The sequence below is a fragment of the Pistacia vera genome, unplaced genomic scaffold (assembly GCF_008641045.1).
Source record: "Pistacia vera cultivar Batoury unplaced genomic scaffold, PisVer_v2 Contig276, whole genome shotgun sequence".
In the NCBI taxonomy this organism is placed as follows: domain Eukaryota; kingdom Viridiplantae; phylum Streptophyta; class Magnoliopsida; order Sapindales; family Anacardiaceae; genus Pistacia; species Pistacia vera.
The window spans coordinates 785,854-808,747 of record NW_022196086.1 but is presented as its reverse complement, the minus strand read 5'-3'; the positions used below and the strand labels follow the sequence as shown (position 1 = coordinate 808,747).

The window sequence follows — 22,894 nt, the reverse complement described above, 5'->3', positions numbered from 1 at the left end:
GGCGTAACTAAAAGCTAATCATGTAATTTGCGGTTGCTGTTGATTTTCCAATTGTTGTTATTGTCATCTACAGTCGCTGACATTTGTTACTCCATCATTCTTAATCTCTTCTTCTTACTTTATTCTTTTACAATAGTCTTGTACCATTGTATAAAAAATTTTATGAAAGTATTAAATCAAACACATAAACAATAAAAAAGCTTGTAGGAAGGTAATTTTGCAGTATTTTATATGATTTAATTTATATCATATCTCCTATAATTTTAACCGTATTTTATATGATTTAATTTGTTTTTTCTATTTTCTTGCATTTTCTATGTATAATTAATAATAAACAAATGCTTGTCATTCTCAAATATTAATAGTATTATTAACTCTATCATCATCACCTAAAACATACATACAAGTTAATATGTACAAATATGTAACATTAACAATTTTTATAATATCTCATATTTCATACTTAAAATCATCTATATTTCATAAAATGTTAGTTTTAAATTATCATAGAAAATAAAAAAACCTCAGAGATCCTTTAAAATAAAATTTTATTTTACAAAAGCCCACACTCTTAGCTCGTTGAAGAATTCTTTTAAGTTAGCGATTGGTTAAAGGTTCCAATTTACTATAGACCTTAGCGGTATGATTAACACTATGTTTGATTATAACTATTTAATTCGTAAGTAATAAAAATATAATTACTCACGAGATAAATTAGAATATCTATAATTGCATACTATAAGGATGGTAGTAAATTAATTTTCATGTTCTTTATTTGCTATAAATTCAAATAATTTATAGTTAATACACACATACTAGCTATATATTTAAACTAGTGGCTAATAATGATACTATAATATTATTACTACCATGAAAATAAAATTTGTGTAGTTAGATATTTTAATTAGCTACAAATTTCAATATTTTATAACTAATGCACAAATAATAGTTATATATTTAAACTCGTAACTAATAATGATACTATATGTCATGTAAATAAAATGTTTACAGCTAAATACATTAATTAACTATAATGTTTTACCATAGTTAATATATTATAGCTAAATAATTAATTATTACCACAATTTTAATAAATTAAAATAAAAAATGAATATTAGCTTTGAGAGATAGAAATCTTATCACTGAAATTATTTAAATTAGCTATAAATATTAATTTTTATAGCTGTAAATATATATTTACAACAATTTTTGTTTCTCTAGCTAATTTTTGTAACTATATGTATAATGTTATAGCGCATCTCTAATGTTATAGTGCATCTCTACTCGTCCTCATGGAAAAGAAAAAGAAGAAAAGAAAGACTATTAGACAGAGAAGACTGAAAATGAAAAAAGATGGATGATTTTTATATGAAATAACTGTGTATGTGGGTATGTGACTACAAACGCCCATCTCCACCTGTCCTTCTAAAAAAAAAAAAAGACTATTAGACGGAGAAGACTGAAAATGAGTAGAAAGATAAATGATTCTTATATGAAATAATTGTGTATGTGATTGCAATCGTCCTTCTAAAAAAAAGAAGACTATTGGACAGAGAAGACTGAAAATGAGAAGAAGAAAAATGATTTTTATATGAAGCAATTATGAGGAGGGAGAATTTTCAAAAATTAGTGAGCAGTATCAACTCCTTTTTTAGAGTTTCACAAGGGGCCCGAAAGGGGCGGGCTTTACCCGAGGTTGACGGGTTTGGGTTTGGGTCTGGGCTTGATTTTAAGACCCGATCTCGGGTACGGGCTGGGCATAAGTACATCTTTAGGCCCGGCCCGGCCTGGCCCGTTCCGAAAATTTTAGTATTAATTTTACTAATTTACCCTTATACTATATATTTAATTACAATATTATCCTATATATATCTATTTTTCCCAAACCCTAACCTCAATTTTTATCCCATATTGAAGGTTTAACATGTTAAAATTGCCTTTAAATGAGTTAGATGGGTTTGGTTCAACTTATAAAAGTGGATTTCACCATAACATATTATGCACAGCTAAAAAGTTAGTATAATCAAATATTATGGAGTTTTAATTGCTCAATTATTGCTTAAATTATTTGCGGAAATAGCTTCAATTAATATTTAAAAACTATTTCTAAAATTAAAAATAAAAAAAATTGAAATTTATTAATATTTAAAAATAAACATTATTAAAAAAGGCGGGCTTGGGCCGGGCCTATGGTTATAAAAAACCCGTCAGGCCAGGCTTGGGCTTTGCCTATCATACCCGTAGCGGGCTTGGGCATGTGTCATGAGGTCGGGCTTGGGCCTGGGCCAAGGGGTACCCGGTCTCGGCCCAGCCCATTGCCATCACTAGCCCCCCCATTTCACTACGGCTTGACGCATCGTTCCCAGACCCACTGGCTCCATTTGGGTTTCCTTCTTGGTGAGACTGTATATTCTCTGCTGACCGTATCTCAGCCCTGCCAGCTTCTTCCTCATCTTTCCGTCGCACCCAAGACTGCAACTCCATTAAACATTCTCTGATTGTACCCATTTCAACCCCCAACTTCGTAACCTCTCTCTCAACATTATCCATTCTTGAATCCATCCTTGTCAAGACCATTACCCAGACGACAGTGCTCTGATACCAATTGATAGAACCTGTCCTGCAAAAACACCAGCAATACCACAGAATATACCACAACACACAACCAGTCACTCACAATCAACAATAAAATGCCCAATTCTATTAATATTTGCACAGAACACTACAACTAGAACAATAATTCCAGTAGCCTTGCCCTATCAGTACTCACTAAGCAAATGTACTAAATAAACACAGCAAGTGCAATAAAAGAAATGGTACTAAAGGCTGACTTCGAGGGTCAGTCACCTCCCAGAATATTGACTTCGAGGGTCAGTTGCCTCCCTGCCAAATTAACTATTTTCTGCTTGATTCCTCTTTTTCTCTCCTCCCCTTTTTTTTCATTCCTGACACCTTTTGTACTTCTAACCGAATTCCTATTTTTGCTCTTGTCAAGCCATCTGTCCTTTCTAACAAACTCCGTCCTTTCTAACAAACTCCAACCTTTTTACTTATTCCTCTACTTTTTTACCCTCTTGCCCTTCCTATGGTATACCAGTCCTCTGGGTTGTTCATCAGTTTACAACTAAATACATTAATTAGCTATAATGTTTTACCATAGCTAATTTATTATAAATAAATGATTAATTATTGTTACGATTTTAATAAGTTAAAACAAAAGATGAATATTAGCTTCGAGAGAGGATTATCACTAAAATTATTTCAATTAGCTATAAATATTCACTTTTGTAGTTGTAAATATGCATTTGTAACCGTTTTCCTTTTGTATCTAATTTTGGCAGCCCATGTGTACAATGTTGTAGTGCATCTCTACTCGTCCTCCTAGAAGAAGAAGAAGAAAAAAAAAAAAAAACCTATTAGACGGAGAAGATAACTGATTTTTATATGAAATAACTGTGATGTGATTGAAACGCCCATGAAATAACTGTGATGTGATTGCAAACGCCCATCTCTACTTGTCCTTCTAGGTTAAAAAAAGAGTATTAGACAGAGAAGGCTGAAAATGAGAAGAAAGATAAATGATTTTTGTATGAAATAATTGTGTGTGTGGTTGCAATCGTCCTTCTAGAAAAAAAAAAAAAAAAAAAAAAGAAAATAGAATATTATACAGAGAAGACTGAAAATGAGGAGAAGATAAATGATTTTTAAATGAAGCAATTATGAGGAGGGAGAATTTTCAAAAATTGGTGAGCAGCGTCAACTCCTTTTCTAGAGTTTCACAAATTGCAATTGTATAAAGTTTTTGGGCTAAAATGGCAATTTTATAAAATTCTTTCGCGCGAAAAACTTTCTGGTGACCTCTTAACTCGTCTATAAATATCAGCTTGCATGTCTCAAGTTTATGACAGAGTGAACTTCACAAATTACTAATGGCTTTTTGTATTGCATCAACCTGTAATATTCCTTCTGGTGCTATTTTTCAACACCGTCAACTACTTGTTTCTAAAACACCAACCAGCAGAATCAGTGTGAAGAAGCAACTCCATTGCATCGCTAACCCAGAACTTAGTACTTCAACTGTTGTAAGGCGATCAGGAAACTACAAACCTTGCATTTTTAACGAAGATTATCTGCCAAAATTGACTAATGAGTACACGGTAGTCATGGTCTTTTTTTCCTTTTTATGGTCTTAATTTGTTCTTTGCTGAATTTCATTAGTTCAGGTTCAGGAACTAATTACCAAAAACTTAATTTTCTTCAGGGAGAAGCATACAGAAAAAAAGCAGAAAAGCTGACAGAAGAAGTGAGGATGATAATCAATAGTATGGACAACCCATTGGATCAGCTTGAGCTGATTGACAACTTACAAAGACTTGGAGTGGCTCACCGTTTTGAACGTGAAATAAAGAACATGTTGGACCGTGTCCACAATATCAGCGATCATAAATGGAAGAAAGGAAATCTATATGCAACCTCTCTAGAGTTTAGACTCCTGAGAAAACACGGCTATTATGTTACTGAAGGTACTGAAGAATTAAAGTTCGAAAAAAGTAGTCATCATTAGAATAAACTAATATGTTTGTTCTACTTTCCTTGTGAGTGCAGAAGTTTTTGAGAGTTTCAGGGACAAGACGGGCAGTTTCTCGGCGTGTGTCTGTGATGATGTGAAGGCAATACTGAGCTTTTATGAAGCCTCATTCTATGGGTTAGAAGGAGAAAGTATGATGCAGGAGGCATGGGAATTCAGTTCTAAACATCTTAAAGATCTTGATTATAAGGATGTCGACCAGAATCTTGTACCGCTTGTTGAGCATGCCTTGGAGCTTCCTCTTCATTGGTGGGCGCCACGACTAGAGACCAAATGGTTCATAGATTCATATGAGAGAAGGGAAGACAAGAATCACCTTCTACTCGAGCTTGCAAAGGTTGACTTTAATATTTTACAGGGAATTCATCAGGAAGATCTTAAAGACACATTGAGGTCAGTAACCCTTTCTCAACTTTTTGTCCTCGTGATTGCATAGCCCTTATTAATGAAACACTTATTGAAATTGTACCTTTTGCATCCCAACTAATGCAACTGTTTATGTTTCATTACAACATTGATTATAAAATAACGCAAATAAGTGAGTAACTAACTTATAATTAATTAATAAATGGTGTTGACACGTAAAAGTCAAGTTGATATGTTTCTCTTTTGCTTGTGAAGGTGGTGGGAGAATACTGGTCTTCGAGAGTTAACTTTTGCTAGGAACAGCTTGATAACAGCATATTTATGGGGTTTGGGTATAGCTTTTCAACCTCAGTACTCTTACTGCTTAATGTTCGTTGCAAAGGCCATTGCTCTAATTACAGTAATTGACGATATTTATGATGTTTATGGTACCTTGCCTGAACTAGAGCTCTTGACTGATGCTATTACGAGGTAATTGTTGGGCAAAATTTTCTTGTTATACAAACCTAGCAGTTCTAAGGAAAAATTATATGTTGCTTTTATATTACACATGTATTTCAGATGGGACATTAAAGCAATGAAACAGCTTCCCAGTTACATGAAAACAAGTTTTCTCTCGCTGTTCAACTTTGTTAATGAAGTGGCTTATCACATTCTCAAAGAAAAGAATTCAGACGTCTCAATGACTCTAATCAAAATGGTAATATTATTTAATTCGTTTCTTCCTCTATTTTTATAATGTTTTGTTGTTTAAATATCTCACTACTTGTCGCTATGTCATTTACATCAGTGGAAAAATATGGCGCAAGCCCAAATAACAGAGGCAAGATGGTACCACTATCAGTATAAGCCAACGCTAGATGAATATTTGAATAATGCTTATGTATCAATTACGGGTCCTATTATGGCAACTCTGTCATATATATCGTCAGCAAATCCGATATTAGAGAAGGACTTAGAATATCTAGAAAGCAATCCGGATATTATAAAATGGTCATCCACGGCTTTCCGACTTCAAGATGATTTGGGAACTTCACCGGTATAAAATCTAGCATTAATTTATTTACAATTGTTTTTATATACTTTAATTTAAATTCTATATGAATTAATTGGTCGTGTTTCTTTCAACAAATAAATCAGGATGAGATGAAGAGAGGTGATGTACCTAAAGCAATCCAATGTTACATGAATGATACTGGTTGTTCCGAGGAAGTTGCTCGTGAATACATTAAGGATCTAACAAGGAAGATATGGAAGAAGATAAATGTATACAGAGCTGCAACGAATTGTCCCTTACCTCAACCTATTGTTGAAATGATCATAAATCTTGTGAGAACTTCCCATTACATTTATCGTCGCGGAGATGGGCATGGTGGTGGAGGTCAAGAGATTAAGGATGTTATGTTTTCATCACTCTTTCAACCCATTCCATTGCCAGAAATTAAATAACATGTTTTTTCCGGTATGTTCTTGTTTCCAGGAGAATAAGGGTGATCATGTCATGAAATGCAAAATTTAAGGATTTGAACTGTATTGTGTTATTATTAACATTATGAATGATTCACCCGAGGTATCTTCATTAATAATTCATGCTTTGCAGATATTATCTGATTGGAGGCATTTATAAGTGTGTGACCTAATTATTTCGAGAATGGTATATGTGATATAATCTACATATTGTATGTTTAAAAATAACGTCCTTGGGTTCCTTTGAGACTACAAATTTTTTGCATTTGTCCATCGATGCGTTGTTACATGTGGAAAGGTCATTGATGATCACATAAAGAAGTGCCTAACTCTCACCAAAGGACATGAGTGTTAGTTTCAATCTGTTGTGGGGATTTAATTAGATGCTAGCAAATCCTAAATCCCTATGAAAATGAAAATAATTTGAACAAAGGGTAAACAAATAACTACACATACAAACACAAGATTTATAATTGTTTACTCTCCGTATGAGAGCTATGTCTACTTTGCCGCTGTGGAATTCCCACTACTGAAAAATCTCCTTTTTTGACAGAATGAGTTAAAAGATTTTCTTGAGTTCTAGAAACATGTCAAGAATTGTAATTCTTGACAAATTCTTGATAGTTTATGAACTGTCAAGAATTTGAAATAATCATTAACTATTTTCGATGATTCTTGAAAGTTATTAACTGTCAGGATTTGGTCAAAAATAAATTGTATTATTTTTTTCTTGATAGTCGCAGTCTCAATTCTTGACAATTTTTAACCGTTCTAAGTTGAAAAAACAAATTCAAAAAAACCCAAGCATATTTTTCCCTAGTGAACATTCCCAAAGCCATGGCTGATATTTTTGAAGAAAAAGAGAGACTGAATGCATGAAAAGACAATTCTGTTGAGGAGTTGATATAGAAAGAGAGAGAGGTAATATTAATGGTTGCATTGAATGAAGAGGAAAAATGGAAACTGTATTGGAAAATAAATCAAACATATCAGTTTTACTAAAAGTTTCGTTAGTGCGTTATCTATTGGATTAGTGTTTGATTTAATTGATGAATTAACAGTTTTATAATTTCTATATAAAGATTTGTTATTTATTAGTTTATTGGTGAGAAGAAATAACGTGACGACAAGGTTCGTCGTCCCTCTCTTGCTATGTTAGCTTGATTGTGTTGGTGTTATTTTATGTTTTATAAAAAATTACTTACAAAAGGGAAAGGTCTTAAGTGTTGATGGTCATGCCTTTGAAAGAGCAAAAATTGCAGGGTCAATTCAGCTTAAAAAATGTAATGCATGTAAGATTTAGGAGAATTGGAATGAGTGCCATTTTCAGCTGCATGCATATATAACAAATGGTACATTTTCATTAGATAATGCTAAATTATACAGAACTTGATAATCTAGGATTTAATAATATAGTTTGACAATCCAATTAAAACATGTTATACCATACTTGACCATGCTAGATGGTGATAAACTTGATAACCTGGCCCATTTGGTTATTTTATCCTTGTTAATTTTCGTTAAGGACAATTAGGTTAAGTTGTATGATCTTATAAATAAATACGTTCTTAAAACAAAACTGTGATATTTTGGAAATTAAAATTAGTAAGAATGATTATATATGAGAATATTTCTTAATAAAAAAAAAAATAGTTAGATGAGGGATTTCTCTTTTATATGTATATTAGTTTTTCTCATTTTATTATAATTTTCAATTCGAATCAAAATAAGAATCTTGGGTTGTAAAGGGTATTTTAAGCTAATAGATACTTAAAGATATTTGAGGTATTAGAAAATTAGGGACATAAATACCCGAGTCGGACTTGTTTGGGTTAAACCTAGGTCCTAGGTAGAAATGGCAACGGGCCGATCCGAGACCGAGTACCCCTTGGCCCATGCCCAAGCCCAACCCCATGATAAAGGCTCAATCCTTGCCCGAGCCCATCACGTGGATGACAGGTAAAGCCTAAACCCGGCCCAACGAGCTTTTTGTAATCTCAGTCCCAACCCAAGCCTATCCATATTTATAATGTGAATTTTTAAATATTAATAAATTTCAATTTTTTTTATATATTTAATTCTAGAAACAGATTTTAAATATTAATTTATTTTTTAATACTCACCAAATATTAATAAATTTTATTTTTTTTATATATATGTAGGATAATTCTGTAATTAGATATATAGTGTAAAGGTAATTTAATAAAATTATCAGGTTAGACTAGGCTGGGACAAGACTGAAGAGATACTCATATCCGGCTCATACCCGAGGGCAGACCTTAAAATCAGTCTCAGGCCCAAACCAAAGCCCACTAACATTAGGTAAATCTTGACATTTTCAAGATGGACAGGCCATGTACCTAGGAATACTAGGTCCATTGTCATCTCTAGTTCTAGAAGGCATTCAAAAAAGCCTGGTCTTTAGATTCATTTAAAATATAGGGTTAATGCCATTGATTTTCGTGATGAGAAATTTCATTAGCTTTTCAAAGATATTTTTTTCTTTTGGAAAATAATAATCGTTAGGAGAAATTTCATTATTTTTTCTAATTTTAATTTAATTTTCAATGCGAATGAATATAAGAATCTTAGGTGCAAAGGGTATTTTAAGTTAATACATACGTAAAGATAAGGTTTATTTTTATATGAATTTTGCGTATTAATTTTTTTTTTTTTTTTTTTGAATGTATTGAAAATGAATAGTATAGGCGAAAAATAAAAATTCATGTGACGTGTTTGTGTAAAGATAATATTTGAAAATATATAAAATGAAAACATCTTTCGAAATATTGTTTGAAAACACTAAGAAAAGAATGAAAAACACGAAATTTATCACTTCAATAATCGATAAAAAAACATTTCAAATCAACTCATCTCAAAAACTTTTCTTTAATATATCAATAGTTAATTTTTCGTTTACAATTTTGGATTAAAAATTCTGATTTGAAATGAAAGTTTTTTTTTTTTTTTTTAAAGAGAAAAAAATAAAAAATAAATGATTTTTTCGTTTAAAAATTCTTCTTGGCGTTGCTAATTCATGTAATGTTCAATCTGTTTTTCAAACTCTTTATCTTTTTTTTTAAGTGTTCAATTTATGGTTTGCTATGTGTTTTAGGATCTGGTGTGAAATTTTATTGGAGAAGTTGTTGTTTTGGAGTTCTGATTTGGAAGTGTTGAACTGGATTTTGTGATTGACTTTACCGGTAGAATTAGCCATTTTCACCTTGCCCACCACCTGCTTAAGAAATTGCACCGGCCACTCTCACCATCATAAATGAGTGGCTCAAGCTCGTTTAACGAGCTCGAGCTTGAGCGCATTTTGCGGGGCTTGTCAAGCTTGAACTCAACAGTGTTCAAATCGAGCCTAACTCGTTTACCTCAAAACTCAACAGGATTACACCCTAGGCCCATCTCTCCTGGTTTCCTGGGTAAAATGTCATAAAACTAACACAAATTTTATATATATATATATATATAATGCAATAAAATGAACTAATAGGCAAGAAAAGGTAAACAACGCACCGTAAATTTAATAGTTTTCAATATAAAATTTTTGAATATATAATATTAACAAATTGTTATATTGAGATTCTACAAAATCAAATTAAAATATCAGAAAATGATTAAAAAAAAAAGCAGGAAAAAGTGTAAAGAAAACATGACAGTTGTAGTGTTTGGATGCAGCCACAATTGCAATCGTGTAAAATTTTTAATAAATAAATATATATTTCTTATCATATTAGAATCTTAGACATTTAATGATGTATCATTAACACTCTCTGGCGTTGATTCTGTTACCTAGAAGTTAGAATCAAAGAATTTAATGACAAAAACACCTCAAATTATGTTATTGAACATGTGGAAATTAATAGAATAAGACAAATGACTAATATAACTACTATTTTGTCCCTAAGGGGCATTTGGTTGGGGGTTATATAGGATTACTAGGGTTAAATTATTTTATATTACTTGATTACCATGTTTAGTTGTTAAGTAATATAAGATACTGGTAATCTTCAAATACCAATAGTGGCTACTATTGGTAATATTAGAGGTAATCTGAATACCTCTATTTTCTTAAGTATTTTAAGATTACCAGAGTTATTTTTTTTTGTTACAATTCAATCCCTTATTAATAAAATTTTAGGACAATAATGCTCTTATTTTTAAATTTATTTGCATAAATATGTATTTTACTTTTTCATCCCAATTAATTAACTTTTTGGACAAAATTACCCTTGAATTCAAAACAAATTATAGCCTACCCAAGCCGCCACCCCCACCCACCTACTACCACCTATCGCCAGCAACCACCGTCGCAGCCAATTGTACCCGGAATGACGCATGGAATGCCGAAAATGGTCGTCATGCACCGATATGGCCAATTTTTCCCAGATCAATGGCTGTTAACGACCATGTCTATGGCCGCTAATGGCCATCGATCTAGTCGTTGACTACCAAATCAACATATTTGGCTGTCGATAGCTAGATTTGTCACGCCTGGCCATTTCCTGTCTTTCATGTGCTGTTAGGTTGTCGACTGCCGACGGCCTGTAGTGGTTGCAACGGCCGGCAGTGGTTGGGTTGGTGGGGGTGCTTTGTTGATTTTCTAAACTTTTATTATGGGGTTGTTTTTGCTAAGTTTTTAAATGCAGGGGGGTTATAATAATCCAAATAATAATCAATATTAAAAAATAATATAATAATAATTTTTAATTAGAGGACAATTCAGTAGTTTAAATAACATACCCACCAATTTATTCCTCTCAACCAAACATATTAATATAACATACCCACCAATTAACCAAACGCATTTTCCTAAAAATTTTCAGTAATCTTCAAGGTAATCTAACTTTCCACTAATCCAATATTCCCAGTAATCCAACATTGAACCAAACGCCCCTAGGTATTTTTTAATATTATAAATTTATTTATTCATTATTTAGATATGCTTACCAAAATGTTTGTAAGTTTTAAAATTTGCTCTTTTAACCTTCTGACTCTAACTTCTAGATTACGGAGTTAGCCCTGAGGGTGTTTGTGGTACAATATCAAAAGTCCAAGGTAAAAAAGTATGACAAAAATTGGGAAAGTTTTCATCCTAGTGATACAAACACAAACCCTAGGGTGATTTGCATAATTTTCCCATGAATATAAGTTCTTACTCAATGTAGACGCTAAAAATCTACGGTTACAGAAAGGATGGATCCTGTGAGGTTGAGGCCACTAATAATCCACCAGACCTGCACATACGAAGAGACAAGCATGAAGCTTACAGGAAACAATGGGGTAATGTTTGTCGTAGATACTTTGACGCTCAAGTCAGTAAGGCTAAAAGAACTATTTAATAAGAATTAATGGAAAGATGGATTATTATGAGTTTTGTCGGAGACCAGGACTATGGCGAAGGCATTAGGTTCCCGAGAGCAAAAACTTATGAGCAAATAGGTGGTTTTAAGGAATGGAGCTTGAATGAATTATGAGAGGGCAGGCTTCTGTTTATATAGTGAAACCAAAGGGTTGGACTCCTAGTAGGACACTGAGCCCTACTTTGGGAGGTAATCCCTTTCAGGAAAGAAAAATGATTTCTTGTCCTTATCAGATTAGATTTACTAGTTTGAGTAAGATTCAGAATCCTATCAGAAGAGGAAATATAATAGGATTCTAATTTTTTATTTATGGACTATTATAGGTTATGGGTCGGAACCCAATTTAGCTTAACTTGTAGTACAGTCCAGCTCATAGAGTGGGCAGTTCACAAGGTGACTTTAAGCGTAGGCTCAACTAGGGTTAGGCTAAGGCCTTGGGCCATGAAATGTTTATTTCATTATTGGGTCTCGTTAGACCTAAGACGATTTTTTGCCCATATAATTAGGCCCCCACTCTCTAAGTTAAATTTAGCTTAGAGAGTAGATTTAATCAAATGAGTGCAGACTGAGCAGATTAGTGCTAGCAGCTTGTCAGGTCGGATGGACCGTTGTTTGGAATGTGAAAGTTCGCTCGACCAACCTAAGTTGGGAGGAGTTTGGTTGACCAACCTGAGTTAGAAGGAGTTTGCTCGTTGATAATCCTATTTTTCTCTATGATTTTGCATTGAATTTCAATAGGATTTAGGATACTTCTCATACAATTTAGGCCATAATTGCTACTTAATTCTATTAATTTTTTTTTTGCAAGCCTAAACGATTATTTTGAGCATAAATTGTGTAACTTGAGGTTGGAAACTTATAATGACCTAAATTTAGAAGTTATGGAAACCTAAGAAGCAGAGATACAATTTTCATGCTTTGTGTTTTTCCTAATTCTTACTGCAAGAAGGTGAAAACTTGGCTTGAAGTCGTGAATAGCACATTGGGAAATTAAGAAAAACTTCTTTAGATGTGCTTCAGTATTTTAGCCATAACTTGAGATGTAGACCTCGGATTGGGATGATTCTTGAACGAGTAGAAATTTAATTGAATGATATACAATTATTATGTTTACCACTTTTCCAGATTCAGACTTTATCATGCTCAAATTGGGCCCAAACAATCTTTGCTGCGGCAAAGAAAAATCATCACTGCTGCGAAACTACGTCATATGTGAAAAAAAAAACAACACAGTTTGGCTTACTAGGGTTTCATCCTTAAATGAGAGAGGTATAAATTAGCACGAAATGGAAGGGAAAAGGATCTTGGTTAGTCATTTGGAGGCAACTCTTGGAATGAGAAGATTATTGAAGATTTGGGCTTCAAATTAGAGAAGATTTCTCCATCTTTGCTTGTTTTTCAATGATGAACCTTGATTCAGTTTGTTTTTGTTGTTTTGTTTTGTTTTCTAGTATGAATTGAGTTGTTTAGCTAGGGTTTGATGTAACCATGATACAATGATTCAAATTTATATGAATTGATTTACTTTATGTTTTAATTTCATGATTGAGTATTTATCTCTTTGCTTAATGACTTTTGGATGCTTGATCACCATTCAAATATATGTTGTTCACAATGAGACTAAGAAGTAAGAAGTGATTTGTGATATATGCCTCTTGGGATAAATACAATAGATTGAGCGAAAACTAGAGATAGATAAACGCAATTTATGAAATCTAAATAGAACTCTAGAAAGCTTAAGAGACCTTGAACTATTAAACTTAACTTTTTGGGTTCGGAAGGTTAATAGGAATAGGTGGGGTGGGGTGGGGTGGTATAACTAGAGAAGGAGTACCAAACAACTTAGGGAATTTGATTTTCAATAAAGGAATTAGAACTTGGGTAATAGATTCTACAATTTGGGTTAGCGTATCTAGGTGAAATCAACACCCTAGCATATTTTAGCATTGTTTAATTAGTTAAGTTGTTGGGTTTTGCTTTAATTTCATTATCATTTATTTATATTTTGTTAATTTGTTTTTAGTTTGTTAATTTTCCATCAATCCAATTTATGGTTGCCTCAATTAGGACTTAAACTTAAGAAATTGGCACTATCCTCGTAGGAATGATACTCTACTTATCACTTTATTATTTTTTGCGACTAGTGCACTAGCTACATCTGCATGTTTGTGAAATCACGTGTCACTCGACCAACCTATTAGAGTCATGAAAGTGACTCTATTTTGGTGATAAAAATACCCCATGTGTGATTAAATTGAAGTATATTGAGATAATTAAAGAATTTATGAATTTATTCACGAAAATCGCTTCCTAATATTTTTCTTATGAATTTAACGTGTTTGGAATGATTTTGGAAAGTATATGAGTTGATATTAGGTTGTGGTTTATGGATTAAGGGTGATTTTGTCTCATTTATGCTGTTGAGGGGGTAAAATGTCATGTTTTAAGGGGCTGATTTTGTCACTTTTCAATTGTGTAAGGACTAAATTGATATTTTACAAATTGTTCTATAAAAGAAAAATGCAGATCGCGTTTTCCATGGGGGCTGTTCATTATCATTTTCTGGCGACCCTTCACCTTCTCCGATCAAGCTCCGGTGACCCTTCATCTCCTTTTCCAGCGACGATTCGGCTTCCCCTTGCTCCGGTCACCATCATCCCTTCATCACCACCGTGAACCAAGCTTCCCACCGCGACGTTTCATCTTCCCACTGCGACTCTTCATCTTCTCGGCCAGTTTTGGCTGTTTTTCGGTGACGTTCCAGCTCCCCAAGGGTCGATCTCCCTTCCCCACAGCCGGATCTACACTTCCCTAGCTTCAGCCACCGCGAAAACCGCAGGAATCCGCGATTTTGCCGCCGTGCCTCTTCATCTTCTAGGCCAGATCCTGCTCATTTCTGGTGACTTCTCACCTCCCCAGGACCTGATCTGAACTCCCCATCACCAGAGCTTTCCATCGGTACCTTCGGATCCCATTTCCGCCACCGTTTTCCAGAGACTCGTCGGAAAATTAACATTTTCCGGCAAAGTGCGGCTGTTCATATTCCGGGCTGTCCGTTGGTCGTTTTCGCCCCTTCTTCGCATCATATCGTTGTCGGTTGCCTCCTCTCCGCCATGATCAGCTTCGTTTCCACCGTTTCGGCCTCCATCATCACCACCATGAGCGACTAAGCTCCCGGTTGTCTGTTACGGCATAGGCGAGATCGGGATTGACTCCACGACTCTCCTCATCAGCTCTCGACTAGTTGGATGAGCCCGATTGTAGGACATTTGGTAGTATTGTGCTTCATATTATATTTGTTTTTGTTTCATGATTGATTTCGATACTTTAATATGATTTGAGCATAACTTGTGATGAATATTGTTGTCCATTATGATTTAATGTTTTCATAGAACTTGCTGAATGATAAACTTTGGTTTGGAATAATTAAATGATTAATATTGCTTTTCATTACTTCGCATCGATTGTAATTGAGTTGTGTTCGGATTTAATTTAATTTCTACTATTGTTACGTTTATTGTGAAGTTGGTTGATTGGATATTACGTATTGACAAATTGTATTTGTTAATCGCGTACCAGCTAGTGGTATTGCCTTGTAGCGTTTATCGACGTTCAATGATAGTCTTTAACCAATCGAACTTGAGTGATCGGGTGAGACAGGATAGATTATACCTAGAGTGTCGGGAAACCATTTCATTGATTTACCTTGCCTTGTAGGTTTAGGGGATCGTAGAGGGTGGAAGAGAATTGTGTGAGTCGGTCTTGTGTCGAACCGAAACCGTAACGGCAACATTTTTTATTATAAAGTCTTTATTTGTTTAAATTTCACTATTTCATTATTTGCATTTAGTCTATTTAGTTTCATTAATCCATTGCCAATTTCATTTCTGCTACTTAAAATACATTAGGTTGTTAGTCTTGCTCCCTGTGGATTCGATCCTGCTTACCGCTACTACGGTATTTAGGTTTAATTTTAAGACCGTGACGATCGGTCTAACACAACCTGAGTTGGGAATACTGAGTATCCTGGAGAGTATGTTGTTCCTTCCATAGATGTATGACTATGTGAATCATAGCCCTCTAAGGGTCAAGTTGATTCAACTTGGTTCACCCACATGTGTGTTTGGGCAAAGTATTATGGAGTCACTTCAAGATGGTGATATGTACCACCCACTCGGCTCGGCTCATGCTAATGAGTGAATGGTGCTAGCCAAGCAGGGAATTTGTCTGTGATAAATATGAGATGGTATGTACCTCCCACTTGGCCCAGCTCATACTAATGAGTAGATAGTGTATGCCGAGTGGAGCTTGTATGGAGCTGAATGATGGCGCATGACCGAATGAGCTTGTATGGAGTTGGTCTTTGGAGCTAGAGGTTGTGGACATGAGGCTGTCGATGGTCGTTTGAAGGTGACTGAGCCGAATGGAGTAGTGTTTCATGACGTGCATGTGCAAGACCAAATGAAAAATAAAACTTAAATGGAGAAATGACATGCATGGCTTGCAAGTGCAAGACAAAATGAAAAATAAAACTTAAATGGAGAAATGACATGCATGGCTTGCAAGTGCAAGACAAAATGAAAAATAAAACTTAATTGGAGGAGTGACCCACATGGCATGCACATAAAAAGAGATAGCTCAAGGCCCACTCAGCTCCATTCATTATGTCGAGTGAAGGAGGCGCACCGAGTAGAAATGTTTGAGTTTATCCTCCATGAATTTTTAATGTTAAGCAATAAAAAACTGACAGGTCATTCGGCTCTTCTTGGGGTTCTGAATGGAGCTGAATGATGGTGCATGACCAAATGAGCTTGTATGGAGTTGGTCTTTAAAGCTAGGGGTTGTGCATATAAGGCTGTCGATGGTCGTTTGAAGGTGACTAAGCCAAATGGAGAAGTGTTTCATGACATGCATGTGTAAGACCAAATGAAAAATAAAACTTAAATGGAGATATGAGAGGCATGGCTTGCAAGTGCAAGAAAAAATGAAAAATAAAACTTAACTGGAGGAGGGACCTACATGGCGTGCATGTAAAAAGAGATAGCTCAAGGCCCACTTAGCTCGATTCATTATACCGAGTGAAGGAGACGCACCGAGTGGGAATGTTTGAGTTTATCCTCCATGAATTTTTAATCTTAACCAATAAAAAACTAACAGGTCATTTGGCTTTCTTGGGGTTCCAAAAGGAGGACACTTACAGAATGACGTGTTTGGTAATTTGTCATGTTGTGGCGTCTTATGCATGCTGAGTGATATGTAGGTGGAGATTTGTTTAACTAGTTGAATAAGAGTTGAATCAGGCCGGATGAGGGATATTGGTGAGTGTCGAATGATGTTACATAGGCGAGCTTAGTGAAGCCAAGAGTGTCAACTAGGTAAAGCCAAGTAAGTAGGTGATTTGTTCATAGGCTGACTCAAATGAAGACGATTACATAATGCGAGGGTGGAGCCAAATAACATATGACTCCTTTACTACACGTGTGGAAGATGGAGCCGAGTGAGCTTGTTTTGCCAAAGGTTGAATCAAGCGGACTTCATAAAGCTGAATAAACGACGTCCACGAGACCGAATGGGATTCAAAGACCGAATGAACTTCTACAGAGCCAAATAGTGATGCATGGCCGAGTGAAGCTCATAGTGTGATGCAGTTGTGTGGTGCCAAATGGAAATTCGAGGCTGAATAGAGACAAATATAGTAGGACTAGCGAAGTCTCCCACCATCTAGTAAAGAGGTCGAATGAGTGGTCAAATAGATGGATGACAGGATGCTCCAGGCCGCTTAACGATTTTTGAATGTGAAGATCCATTCAACCTGAAGAGTAGTGCTAGATGGATATTGTTTTTACCTTAGTGCTGGCTGAGTAAACCCATGATGAGTGGAAAGATAAAAGATCATCCAACACATCCATTAGGCAAATTTAGACCAACCATGTAAACGACTTGGCTCGGTGGACTTGATTTTTAGAAGTTGAATTGTTCTCAAACAACCAAGTGTCATAGGAGATTATGACACACATAGCACCATGATCTAAAGTGTTGTTGGAGGATGTTGTTAGAGTAGGTGCTCTAGAGCCAATCAATTATTGTGGAATTGACTCTTTGTAATCATGTTTATTAATCAATAAAAGGCACTGTCTACTATATTATGTAAATCATAGTTGTATGTATTGATATATGTCTTTAGGATGGTAGAACCATGACGAGTGTATTAAATGTTTCAAATATTGATAATCAGAACTGTATGATCACATATAGTTGTCATTCTAGAAATGTCCATAGCCCTAGTGTTATTCTGACCAAGGACATAAATAATACGATAAGGCTATCATAGTGTTGAACGACGACTCTGTCGAAAGGTAGTGACTGATCTCACTTATCAAAGTTGTTTGCTGACAACCTGGTACGACACATAGATGCTTGCTGTAGGCAAGTTCACTGGACTGACCCACCAGAGGATTCCATATAGATGGTAACCCCAGTGTCTATGGAACAAATCCTCTAATGAATGGTGATGTATGTGATCCTTAGACTTGAGATTAGCGATGAGCCTTGTACATCGACTAGTGTAGTTTGACACTAGTATAATGTAGTTCTATTTACAATACGGTAGTGATTGGCTGCATCGAGGAGTGTATCAAGATTATGGTAGATCGACAGAGGATTCATCACTCCCAAGTATGGGAGAAGTTATCTCACGACGCAATTTAGTTAATGACAATGATAGTAAATCTGTGATTACAGTAGGATTGAGTTGTTGCTCAATCTAATTTATTATTCCGGTTATTGGTCTAGTAACTGAATAAAAATATATCAAGGATAACTGAGGTTGTCACTATTTCTATACCTCAGTCTTGATGAGCTAATAGATGATGAAATGATTTGATTGCACAATAATTATATCATTGATAGGTAGTTATTTCGCTGAATCCAAATCTATCGAGTGGCCATGATGCCTTACTAGGGGCCAATCTTAGTCTGTGTGTAGTGAGACGATTGATTGGTGTCAATCATGATACTACTCACTACTGGTATAATGAGGAGCCTACGAGTCATACACTAAGGAGACAATTTCAGGATGGCTAACTATAGAATGATATATTCATCTTTTGGACGAAAGGGCATATTGGGAATTTTGTTGAGTAATTAAATTTACTGAGGTTGTAACATGTGTCCAATTTTATTATTGGAATTATTTAGCAAAATTACAAGTTTAATTATTGAAGTTAATATTAATATTTAACTAAATAATTAAACAAGGACCTATGTGATTCCACCTAAGTTTGGATTGTTGCTAAAATTTGGGGGTGGAATTGATATTTTTCTTTATTATATAAAGAAGAGTAAATAACATTTTCCCACCCAAGGTTTGGCGAACCTGCAAGTTCCCACCCCTAGTTTCATAAATTGTAGACTCCGGCCCTTAAATTAACGCCTTTACTTTTTTCTAAAAATAACTTCTATATCTCAAATTTCACTCAAATAACCTCTAGAAGATCCCGGCCAAACCAAGAATCCGATCTGATTTAGGCACCATTGGACCTTCCCGACACCACCATTAACATCCCCTTATCCTCCTCACAAAACCCCTAACTTTTACACCCGATTCCACCTCGGCGAGGTGTCGGAATTTGGCTAGAAAGGGGCAAAAAAATGCAAAAACCTAAGGGAGAGGCGGTGACAATCGGTAGGCAATTGCAGCAGATGATGTTAGGAGTTTTACTGGGGGGAAGCCGGCGATGCTATTGGTGGTCTTGGGGGTGGTCTTCAGTCTCAGGACTTGCTGGAATTTGGATGAAACGCCAATTGACACTAAAAGCAACGACCGACAATTAGGGGGTTCAATCAGGCAGGGAGGTTAGGGGTTTTGATGTAGGGGTTGAGGGGATTGTAATGGTGGCGTCAAGAGGGGTCGATTGTGCTGGAAATAGGCCGGAATGGCCTGAAATCGCCGATGAGGTGAATTAGAGAAGTGAATGATTATTTTAAAATTTTCCAGTGGGGTGAATTTGAGAAGTGAGGTTATTTTGAAATTTTTATCTTTGAAATGACCATTTTACCCTTTTAACTATTAGATTAAACAGTTATCTGTTAATTTAAGGGTGGGAATCTGCAATTTATGAAACTAGGGGTGGGAACTTGCAGATTCGCCAAACCTTGGGTGGGAAAATGTCGTTTACTCTACAAAGAAAGCAAAGGTTAGGTTATATAAGAATTCTCTCATTTTGTTGTTGTGAGTGAGTTTTAAAGAGAGTTTTTCTCTCTTATTATTCTCTACGCTATACCTTCCAAGTTTCTCGATTCCTTAAAGCCAAGGATTGATTCTAGCAAAATCAATCTTTAGTCTTTGTTGTACTGTCTACGTGTGGACGACGAAAGTTCGATCCTATTCTTGGATTGGTAGCGAAATCGCATTCAGAGACATTTGAAGGAGCCTCTAAACGTGTGCATGATTTTTTATCCTTGTCTAGATTATTGTTATATTTGTTCTTTTTATTTTAAGCATGTAAAATAAATAAATAAATAGCAGACCCTAATCTTGGGTTATTCAGAGTAATCGATGGTAAATATTTTTGTTTTACGTTGCATTTACCCATCGATTTACTTACAGATGCAGCCTTTGGAGGTGTCTTTTGTGGAGAGTCTTGTAATCTTAAACCTGCATGATGATAATGCTCTTTGTCTCTGTTGGTTCTACAGGACAGAGTCGAGTGGTTTTTTTGATATATAGCTAAGTCTTGTTGGTGTACATTGTGTTTTGACGAGTCAATTCCAGTTGACTTAGTGGATCACTTGAGCTTTGTATGGATTGGTGTGAGATTGGTCAAGGCCGAGTGGTCTCTCCTTTTGGGGTACTTGATCCAAATCAAGGGAAGTTTTGCTCAGCTTAAGGCAACCATGAGCAGTAAAGAACATCTTTATTCAAGTAACTACTATGCTGAACAGAAAAAAAGGACATGCTTAGATATGCAAGACAAGTTGGATGATGTAAAGCTAAAAGTCTCTAAAGCTAAAACCATTATTGGAAGTGTTGTTGATCTTTCAAGTAAATTGTTTATCACCATCAAAGGTAAATGGTATAATAACCCAAGACCAATTGACTACATGGACCCACGTTACTGTAGCGAGTTTTGGAAAGACTAAATGATAACTTCCAGTTGTAGAAACTGAGTTGGAGTTAGCAAGAGAAACCTTAAGAACAAAAGAAATAGAGGTTTCAACTGCAAGGAGAGCCCTCACAATCAAAGATGAGGAGCTCAACCGTTTACATAATGGATTAGATGCTCGAGAGGAAGAACTAAAAGGGGCTAAGGGAGAACGAGAACTAGATGGAGAGTGAGGCAGGGACACAAAGGGAGACGTAGACAACAACTGGTGAGACAGTGACAGCGAGGAAGAGTTAACAGCAGGGAGACTGAAGGCGTCAGGTTGCAAAGTAACAGCAACAACTGTTGTAGTGGCAATGGAGTTATTTAAGAAGTTGCCATGTGGGTTTCATGTTTTCTAGGAGATTCGGCTTTTGATAGAGAATTGTACTTGTGTGATGCTAAGGATTCAGCTCAGTTTCACAGCTAATAGTTGAGTTGGACGAGATAAGGTGGTCTTTGTTTTAAGGCTCTTGGTTTATTCATATGATGGACTCATGTTAAGTGGTGTTTAAACAAAACATAGGTGGATAAAATGAAAATTCTCACTTCCCAAATGCTACAGGGTGTCAACACTTGCCAAAGCATTTATGGAAAAGAAGCAGGAGTCTAAAAAATTTCGCTGCGAAGCTGTTTTTAGCTTGGATTTAAGTTTCAAGGTTTGTGGAGACTTGAGCTGAATGCACTTCAAATGGTTAAGTTGAGACTTGAGAGAAAGGTTGATACACGAAGACTGGGTCTCAGAATTGCCATCAGTTGAAGTAGTTTGACTCGATGGGAGTAACTGAGCCGCATGGAAAATGTCTAGTGCACTTTGTTATGTTTTCGGAGAGTTGATGAAAAATAACTAAGTGTTTTTACCAGGGGATTTGCTGGTGTTGAGCCAAGTGGAAAGTGACTTAGGGATACTTGGACAGTGTTCGGTTCTTTTGGAGAGGATTTGAGAAATGGGGTTTATCACTTGGCGTGAAGGGTCGAGTCGGAAGAAATACTCCTTATACTTTGTACCTTGTTGTCTTTGCCACTTGATGTGAGGGGTTGACTCGAGTGAAAGGTTGAGACATTTTGTTAACGCCAAAGTGAGTGACCAAGAAGAGTCGAGTGAATGGTCTAGTGATGGATTGAATGATGAGTTCAGTAAGGGTTCTGATGAGCCGGATAGTAGCGAGGGGGATCCTTCCACTTGCAGAGGTTATGAGTTGAGCTGAAAGAAACTCTATAGGCGTGAACCAGGCCTTATTGTGTGCATGGCTGAGTGGGACTACATGACAGGCTTGAAGGGGAATAAGATGGACGTAGGTGAATATGATGAAGATGTTAGGTTGTAAGAGGGTGATGTTGGTATAACTAAAAGAGAGAGCGAGAGTTCTAGCCATCACAAGATCAAGAGGGGTAACAGCAGTTTGAGCAGAATTTGCAGTGATCAGTGGTTGAGTCCGATATCAAAAGAACTGCTTGGTACCAAAAAAGATGTGCAAGTGGTCTCCGAAGTGGAGAAGGAGAAGAAAACAGGAAAACGTAGAAAGAGGGAGCTTAAGGGAGGTAGAGTAGAGAGAGGTATGAAAGAAATAGTAATCAGTTGCAGTATAAGTAAGAAAAATAATAGGCGAGTGTTTCTTGATTGAGAGCAAATGCAAAGAGCAAGCTTACAGTGAAAAATATAACAAAAATGATTTGGTGTATATGACATATCTTTTTCACATGGGAGATGTGTTTTGATGCTTCAAGGAATCATATCACATGTTATTTGCTAAATAGATATAATATGACATGTGAATAGATAAAACAAATGAAGGAAAGTAAAGAAAACAAAAATTCTTATCTCGATGGAACTTTCTGATTAACGATGTCAATCAGAGGGAGTTTTGTGCCTCTTCCCATGTTGCAAGTCGTTGTTGGTAGATGATTGTCAATGCCCCATGATGGGTGCCAAACTATAGGCTAAAAATTTGCTATTATGG

At 35.6% G+C, this 22,894-nt stretch overlaps 1 protein-coding gene across 1 annotated transcript; it reads left to right on the top strand.

Moving 5' to 3' along the window:
• The first annotated feature begins 3,929 nt into the window (after positions 1-3,929).
• On the top strand, positions 3,930-21,127 carry LOC116133856 ((R)-limonene synthase 1, chloroplastic-like). The gene is made up of 13 exons (XM_031419533.1): positions 3,930-4,157; positions 4,262-4,523; positions 4,606-4,981; positions 5,210-5,425; positions 5,516-5,654; positions 5,745-5,993; positions 6,095-6,393; positions 7,403-7,430; positions 11,435-11,485; positions 11,596-11,742; positions 20,399-20,474; positions 20,564-20,857; positions 20,946-21,127. The coding sequence occupies exons 1-13, from the start codon at positions 3,930-3,932 to the stop codon at positions 21,125-21,127; spliced, it is 2,547 nt and encodes an 848-aa protein (XP_031275393.1).
• Positions 21,128-22,894: the final 1,767 nt, after the last annotated feature.

Excerpts from the sequence above, each read along its gene's own strand:
- LOC116133856 (XM_031419533.1), top strand. The coding sequence starts at position 3,930 with ATGGCTTTTTGTATTGCATCAACCTGTAATATTCCTTCTGGTGCTATT. Across the intron at positions 4,158-4,261 it reads AATTGACTAATGAGTACACG|GGAGAAGCATACAGAAAAAA; the intron begins GTAGTCATGGTC and ends AATTTTCTTCAG. Across the intron at positions 5,994-6,094 it reads ATGATTTGGGAACTTCACCG|GATGAGATGAAGAGAGGTGA; the intron begins GTATAAAATCTA and ends CAAATAAATCAG.